Consider the following 8,760-nt stretch of genomic DNA (forward strand, 5'->3'; position numbering starts at 1 on the left):
ACCGCTCCCTGCAGCTGCATGCACCCCTGGGTGAGGCATGTGTCCCCCGTGGGGCAGAGGTGAGCTGCCTGCTGAGGGCTCAGGGCTCTATGCCCAGCTGCCCTTACCCTTGGAGCTCAGCCACGTGATGCCAGTGTGCCCCTGCCCCACTCCCTCCCTCACTTGGGGGCCATGGTCTTTGCTCCTTCCTTTTCACCACCCCTCCCCTTTCTCCTCCATTTACACCTGGATGCTGTCTGTGTGTCTGTCTCCACCCCTCACTCCCAAGCCACAGCCCCCCAGCCCTGCTGTTGCCTCTCACTCCTGAGCCACAGTACCCCGCATCCTAGGGTAAGCAGACCCTCTCCCCCAGCTCCAACCCCCCCACACCTTCACAAATACCACCCCCCCTTGGAAAATAGCATCTCATGATTTATGTGCCAATCTCTTGATTTTTTTTAAAGAGTTTGTCTCATGATTTTTGGCACGGTGGGGTTGGCAATACCGTTTCTCAGACTTCACAACTGAGGAGGAGGAGGAGAGGGGAGGAACCAAATAAAAACCATTTGGTTTCCCAAACGCTGAATCAAAACAGTTCAATCCAAAACCAAAAATCAAGGTTTCATTTGGTCTCAAAACTGCTGGTGGGAAACAGAAACATTTCAGTCTAAAGTGCGCCCCCTGCAGCGCCCACTGGGAAGCGCTCGAGGGGGAGACTGCGTCACTGCCCCGCCCCCAGGCTGAGCCGGGGCGACGGCGCTGTAGTGGGCGGGGCTGATTGGGAGCCTCTCCCCGTCTCCCTTCGCATTCCGCAACATGGTACATCCCGTCTCCTATTGGCCATCACACTAGCCTCCCACTCTGTTCTGCAATGTGGTACGTCCCGCTCAGCTCGCGCGCTCCTATTGGCCGGCGGGGCGGGATCAACCGGGGTGCATGGCGGGAGACGCGCATGCGCCTGAGCGCTGCCTCGCCGCGGGGTTCCCCCATCACTCTTTTTCCGCGGCTCCGCTGCGTCCCCCAATGGCGCTCAACAAGTCGATGCACGCGCGGAACCGTTACAAGGACGCGCCGCCCGACTTCGCGTACCTGGCCTCCAAGTACCCCGCCTTCCGCCAGCACGTGCACACCACGCTGGCCGGCCGCGCCAGGTGCGCGCCGCTCCCATTGGCCCGCGGGAGGAGGGGAGGGACAGGGCTTGTGGCCAGGAGTTAGCGCGGGGTAGGCGGGGGGGGGGCTAGCGCGGGGGTGCCCGCCCCCCCAACTGCCTTGGTGCCTCGTTGCAGCCTCAACTTCAAGGACCCGGAGGCGGTGCGCGCCCTGACCTGCACGCTGCTGCGCGAGGACTTCGGCCTGGCCATTGACATCCCGCTGGAGCGGCTCATCCCCACTGTCCCGCTGCGGCTCAACTACATCCACTGGGTGGAAGACCTGGTGGGGCCACGTGGCACCGAGGGGCTGGCTGTGCGGCGAGGCATTGACATAGGTACCCGCTGTGCCCCCTCTTGCTCGCTCTTAGGAAGAGGAGAGAGGTTCTGCCGTTCACTTGCTGATGCCTGCAGGACAGTTTGGGGCAATAAATGCGCCTGCAAGTGTTGGCGCTGGCAGGCCGGAGCGCTCCTCCCCAGGCTCAAGCGTCTCCTTGGTTCAGATGAGCGAATGCCGCTTGCTTCAGCTGAACATTTGGTCTGTCCCAGTCTTGAACTCTCTCAAGCTTAGATTTTCTCTTTATGCAGAATTGTGCCCTGTGGCAGCATGCCAGATGGCTGCCTGCTTTTAAGGTCGTTTGCTACCATGTTCAAAGGAATAGTTCAGGGTTGATTCAGCCATATTTGGCATGCAGGGCCATGTCATCTGGCCCCCAGGGCTCCCAACGGGTCTGGACATGTGGGGGTAGGGAGAGCGGTGGCACTGCACCACTGCTGCCAAATCTCTGGACCCATGGTGAGCGCTGTGCACTGCATCTAGTGCACAGGTCTGGATGCGGGTGGTGCCAGTCCCCAGGGCCAAATCCCATTATACAGGGGGCAGAGGGAGCAGTGCTGGCCCTCCAGGCCCAATCCCAGTGTGTGGCGGGCAGGAGGGCACAGTGCTGGCCTCCCAGGGTCTATGCTACTCATTTGGCCCATAGGGCCAAAAGGTTGAGCGCCATTGTTCTAGTTCATGTAGCTTAAGGTTTTCCTTTTTTTTTATATCACGCTGCTTCCCAGCTTGCTGATTTTATTTTTTTTTCCTGCCTGGTGGAAATTTAGTTTGCAACGCCTACGTGTTCAGGCAACCCCCGCTTAGTGCTGTTAATTGGTTCTGGAAAAAACAAGCATTAAACAGAATAGCATTAAGCAAAACCCAATTTTGCATAGGAATTAATGTAAATAAATATAATTCGTCTCACCCTGCTGTGGGCCCCTGCTGGTCCCTGAGGCACTGGTGCGTGCTCTGTGCTCGTGTCCACCCTCCCACTCACTGCCACTCACCATTTCTTGCTGCCGCCGCTTCTCCCTAGCCCGCCTGCCGGCTGCTCTGGCACCAAGCTCCTGCCACCTAGCCCTGGGCCCCCACTGGCTCTGGCTCCAGGGTAGCAGTGTGGGCCCTGCTCACTGCTTCTCCTCAGCCCTCTACATTAAGTGGGGGTTGCCTGCATTTGATGATAAGAGCCCAGCTCATATATATATTTTAAAATCTCAATTGATTTTGATGTGGAGTTCTTCAGGGACTAAAGTAGAAAGGGGACTTAGAAGTCAAAGAAAATACAACTAGATCTGTTTGCTATATCTATTCAATAGGTTTTCTGTGTATAGAGATGAAAATAGGGTATAAGCACATATAGTGCTACTTAAATTATTTAGGTAGAACAAGCCATTTGCAAATCCTGTTGATTTTTATATTCTAAAAAGGTACTGCTTAACCTAATTTAAAGATTTGGGCTAGGTCTTGCTGGAACAGGGTAGCTGAGATGTTCACACTTCACTAAGGCTGATTGCTCCTTTTATTTAAGCAGTCATGCTTAACGTGTGCCTAGGTGTTTATTTCTCATTACAAATTGTCATACTTATTCATTGCTGTGTTTGATGGGGTCCATCAGTTGAGCCACTTTCCTCTTGTGTGTCTGTGTTGTACTGTTGAGTCTGTTATGACAGCAGCAGCTGACATGGCTGGGAAAAGAAAAGCTCTCAGTCCCAGGGTTTTCAGGATTATTTGACCTCTGTGCATTTCAGGAAATTCTTTGGCTGGTGAATAAGCCTGCCATATGCCATATATGCTGTATTGCTTAAGTGAGGTCAAATGTACACAGGTTAATGTTCTCTTATTATCTGCCAGCAGTGAAATCTCTAGTTTCAGTTGATTTATTTATGGTTTAAGCCAGTCAGTTAACAGAGATTTAGATGATTAAACAGTGATTAATTTACATGTTTGCTGCCCTTTGGGAATAAAGGCTCTCCTTGTCATGGCAACAGCTAGAACTCTTTTTGCATATACATCTAAGAAAAATGGGGTTTAATTTCTAAAATGTTTTTAAGGATTCTGTAGAAGTAATAGCAGTTCTCTGAACTGGTGCCTTTTGTTAGTTTAGCTCTGTTATTCCTTTTTAATCTTCATTTTTAGGTAGATATTTCTTCTTTGGAAGAATTATTTTGTGTAGGTAAATCTGAGTGAAAGAAATTCTTTATCAAACTGAAAGGAGAAAGTGGATTCCCTAGGTATATCTATTTCATTTTATTTGACAGAGGTTTGTTGCTTAAGCTTTCTGAAGCTGAAATACTACAATGCTAGAATTTGACAAAGTTCCAATTTGGAAACTTCAGTGACCACTGCGTTCTTTCTTTTTAAGTGAATTTAATGTATTCTTGACATTTGCTAATCTTTGGTTCTGTCCTGCCCCCCCCAGTTAACATATGTTTCAGATGCGCTTTTTCTGAAATTTACCTTCTTTTAGAAGTCTCTGAGTGTACTGTCTAACAGCTCCCCCAAAGGTTGTCTCAAGTACTTCTGTTGTTCCACTGTATTGGAAATAATTCTGTATTCCCCGACCTGCTTGCTTAGCCGTGTGTGTCTGTGTGTGTGTGAATAAAAATCTGTAGGGGTAACACTTATCACCAAAGTCAAGAATTCAACCTGATTCCAGAGTACTGTCTCAGAATATCCAGTTCTGCTGGTGAAAGACATCAGTCCTCCCTTACCGTCTTTCTCGTATTACGGACACATTTTATTTAATATTGGTTTGAGGGCTCAGTGTCCTGCCAGATAAACTGACTTATGCATATTTATTAGTAATTGAGTAATACGTGTCATCCAGATGGTTGTATCTTGTACAATTCAGTCACTTTGTATTCAGATAGCCAGCCATTACTAAGATAAATTTCTTTTTCTTATCAGAAAATAAGTGTGTATTTTGTTCTCATTTCTTGTATAGGTTATACTGAGCCTCAGACTGTCAAACCTTCAAGAAAAAAACCCATAGTTGAAGGAACAGAAAAGTTATCATGTTTGATGCAATAAATAAAGTGTATGACTAGTTCAATTGAGAAATACAGAAGAGAAACATTTTTGTAATAAATTAGTTAAGCTTTCTGAATAGACTGGAATTATACTTGGTCATTAGTGTGTGAATTGGGCTCTGTCCTGTTAGCTTGATCAGTCCTTGACTGAGGTTCCTATGTCTGGAATAGGTGAGATTTTTTCCATGAAGTAAATGTGTCTTTGAAAATGTTCTTGTTTTAATCGGAAAGCAAAGGCATTTACTTTCTCATTGTCAGGTTGGTTGGTTATTGGTTAGCATTCTCTTGAAGCTGATTGCTATGAACAGTAATAACAACATGTATATTGTACCAAAGGATGGCAATTTATATAAACTTTGATTTTTCTAGTTTCATTGATTTTTTTTATTTTTTTTTAAATCTTTCTTGGCAGGTACAGGGGCATCATGCATCTACCCTTTACTTGGAGCCACATTGAATGGCTGGTATTTCCTTGCAACAGAAGTGGATGATATGTGCTTCAATTATGCAAAGAAAAATGTGGAACAGAATAATTTATCTGATCTTATAAAAGGTACCATAGAATAAATATAAGTAGCTATAATTCCTTCCACGTTTCCACTTCTATTTTTAACAGACATAGCTAAGTATTTGCCATGTTTGGTGACAACTGACAATTCTTGCTCTTGCTAATTGGATGCTGAGCGAAAACCAAGGTATTTTTGGTGGGGGAAACAAGATTGATTTTCATAGGAAAAGAAACTACAAGTGGTGTCTTCATTTACCTTGGAATCTACTTTAGCAAAAATCTGAGCTGGAATAAGCACATAGAAAATGTTTTGCTCTAGCATTTACAACCCTTGCATGGAGTATTATCTTTTTACAAGCAGACAGATAGAAGAGTAGTTTTGGAAGCACTAAAGGTCTGTAGATTCAAGGTAGAGTCCATTTTATTGTATAGAGCAGAACTCTGAGGTGGTGACCCTAGGGTGCATCCAAAAACCAGAAAGGCTTCTAATTAATGTTTAAGGCTGCTTTTCTCTCTACGTAATTCTACAGTTGGGAGGCTTATGCACTCTGATAAATGTGAGTACCTTAGCTCAGTTAAGAACTCTAAACTACTGGTTGAAAATTAGATCTTTTACACCTACCAGGTATCTAAAGAAGTGTATTCTAGAAGCCTGTCTATTGCCAAATACACCCGTTTTTGAATGGCTAAATAATGTCTATATTCTCCTCCAGACAAATGGCCTGGGAAATGTACTAAGAGTCACTGACCCAGTATTTTCCCTGTACAAGACATACATTTATTAATTAAAAATGTCAGCATGCAGATGGATATGCTGGCAGTAAGATTATCTTAAACCTCTCCCTTTTTTAAGATTAATAAAACATGTCTTTGACCTAGAAACCTACCTGTCTGTGGCACAAAGTTCAAACAACGAGAAGCCATTATTAGATTGGCTCCCTCTAATGAGAGCATTAGTTGTCGTGGGTCAGGTGGCGTTGGAACTTGTTTGGATAGAATATGCTCCTGTGGGAAGAATGAAGTAAATGGCTTAAATCATTATTTGTGGTCTTTTTTTCCTTTGAAGAACTAAGATGAAAATGAATCTTTCCATCACTGGAAAATATTATATACTAGGCTAATGAAGAACAAACCATCTAGCTTCTCTAATACTTTGAAGCCTGTTTTATGTTCCTTAGGTGTAATTGTGCTACTTGCATTAAGAATAAGGGCCAAAATCAAGTCATATCTCCTCTTTTGTTTTATTGTCCACTGCTTCATATTACCAAGCAACTACTCATTTCATGATTTTGCAGTTTTCTCGGAAACCATGGAAAAAAGCAGTTTCCATGATCACTGCAAAAACTAGTGGTCCTTGCAATTTGCATGGAATCTCTCGGGGGTGGGGGGAAACTTACTAAAAATAAAAGGCTGGCTTCCTAGTGGGAGCCAGTGACTGCTGCAGCCCAGCCTTGCAGCTTGTCAGTAGGGGGAGCTGCCATCACAAAGGGGAGCAGCCAAGATGGTTACCCCTCCCTCTGCTGCTGATTGGCTGAAAGGGCTATCTTTTGTGGGGCTCCCCCTGCCATCCCTTTCCCTGCCCTCCCCTCCCTTCCACACTCCCCTTCCTCTGCACCCTTTCCACATGTTCCATGTGTCCCTTCCCCTGGACTCCCATCTGCACCATTCTCCTGCGCTCTTGCTCTCCACTGTGCTCCTGCTCCCTGCTGCACTGTACTCCCCTTGTTCCACGTGTCCCTTTCCCTGTGCCCCTTCACTCTGCTCATCCATTTCCTGGCAGTCCCCCTCACTGCCCTTTTCCCCCTTCCCCCACTGCCCTTTTCCCTTGTGCTTCCTGTGCCCCTTTCCCAGCCATAGCAGCTGATAGCTGGACCTGTACTCAATTCTAAGACTAGTGGTTGTGCCCCCACCCCCACCCTCCCGGTGCTGAACGGGGTAGAAAAGCCTAGTCCTACATTCAAGTAAGTTTGGTACTAAACTTGCACAGAAAATTTGCACATCAACATGGTCTCGTTCTCCATCAGTCATCTTGATATACACGCTTTCTGTGCAGTTGTAATATTTTTTTTAATAATATTTAGCAAAGGGGAATAAATAGGAGACATTGCTTTCTGATTGATCCTTGTGAATTAATTTCAAGTAAAGTTTGATGTTGTGCACTATGCTTCAGCCAGGACAGTCTGCTAATCTAGGGCTCTCCTCTCTCTCCTCCCATCCTTTCCTTTTTTAAATAGTCATAAAAGTTAAAATGTTCAAATTTTGAACACCTTTATTGGATGTAGTAATTCTGGAACCTCATGTCCAATTGGCAGCTAATATTTTGTAAACATTCTACCTCTGGCTCTCATCTAGATGATCATTTTGCAACTGATCCAACAGATTGTGCTAATTTTTGAGGGAATAAGGATTGGGTTTATAGTTGCATCTAAGATTTCATTATAATTATAGCTGCTGCAAAACAATTCTGTTACACCATGTGTAAGAAAGACCTGTTCACATATGTTCCTGTAATGAGAGAGAGTAAAGCTTTCATTTGCATTGGAGAGTGGTTAATGCTTGCTCTGGCTTGTATATGTTTTTGACAGATTTAGGCTATAATTAACATATAAGTTACTGAAGTTAATTTTAGTTCCTCACCAAAGAAACCTGCTTTTTCTCCTAGTGGTTAAAGTACCACAGAAGACGCTTCTAATGGATGCACTAAAAGAGGAATCTGAGATCATTTATGATTTTTGCATGTGTAATCCTCCCTTTTTTGCCAACCAGTTGGAAGCTCAGGTATAGTATGTCTACAGATTAAATGTTATATACCATAGTTACCCAAATCAAAAATGACCCCCCATAATTAGATTCTATACATGGATTATACATTTATTACAGTTTTCCACATATTAAATCTGATTATTGCGGGGGGGTGGAGGGGGGCGGGGTCATTTTAAATTCATCCTCCCCATTGTTGTGGTGGGAAAAGGAATGACGGGGGACTTTTTAAGTAAAGAATTTACTTAAATTCAGAATTTGTGCTCATGAAATAAGAATGCTGTGTCAGAATGCTCAGTGAAATGCAACTTTTCTGCAAGTCTTCACCTCTGCTGAAGATGTTTTTTGCCATCCCATCTGAAAAAATGGAAATGAGCTGTGATAGACTTCTGCTATCTGGTGGTAGAGGTGTAATATTAAAATGTTACACTTACATTGATCTTAAAAATGTGTAAGCATTACTCTATGTGGGGAGTGCAGTTGGTTTGATGGCTTTAGGACCTGGCAGACAGTTGAGGGGAATGACTTTCTTTCTAATAAATGCTTGATCTTTTTGCCCAGGGTGTGAATTCTCGAAATCCTCGACGCCCACCTCCCAGCTCTGTAAACACTGGGGGGATTACTGAGATCATGGCTGAAGGAGGAGAACTAGAATTTGTAAAAAGAATAATCCATGATAGTCTGCAGCTCAAAAAGAGATTGCGGTAAGAACTGGTCCTGTTTTCCCCCTGGAGGAAATTGCTTCAAACTGATTTTTACTACTGCAAAACATCTTAGTTTGTCTGAAAATCCAATTACGTGGCAAATTAACTTTTGTTTCTCTTAATAGCCATTTTTCAAAGAGATTGCTTAACTCATTTGACACATGAACCTGCATCGCATCGAAGAACTACGAAGTTTACATAAAATAAAGCAGTTGATAGATGCTTTCTTTTTCAGATTAATACATTACACTTGGTGCCAATGAACTTCATGTAGTCCAGCAATCTGTAGTTGAATTGGAAAATACTTTCCCTA

General features: G+C 44.5%; 1 protein-coding gene across 1 annotated transcript in view; it reads left to right on the top strand.

The window, feature by feature from the left end:
- Nucleotides 1-896: 896 nt before the first annotated feature.
- The window catches only part of METTL16 (methyltransferase like 16), a 17,700-nt gene continuing 9,836 nt past the window's right edge, over nt 897-8,760 (top strand). Inside the window, exons 1-5 of the mRNA XM_006032484.3 lie at nt 897-1,130; nt 1,266-1,465; nt 4,888-5,028; nt 7,646-7,761; nt 8,305-8,447. Coding sequence (XP_006032546.1) covers nt 916-1,130; nt 1,266-1,465; nt 4,888-5,028; nt 7,646-7,761; nt 8,305-8,447 — 815 coding nt within the window. The 5' untranslated portion in view covers nt 897-915. The remainder of the gene's footprint in view (nt 1,131-1,265; nt 1,466-4,887; nt 5,029-7,645; nt 7,762-8,304; nt 8,448-8,760) is intronic.

The sequence above is a fragment of the Alligator sinensis genome, unplaced genomic scaffold (genome assembly GCF_000455745.1).
Source record: "Alligator sinensis unplaced genomic scaffold, ASM45574v1 scaffold1301_1, whole genome shotgun sequence".
NCBI lineage: Eukaryota > Metazoa > Chordata > Crocodylia > Alligatoridae > Alligator > Alligator sinensis.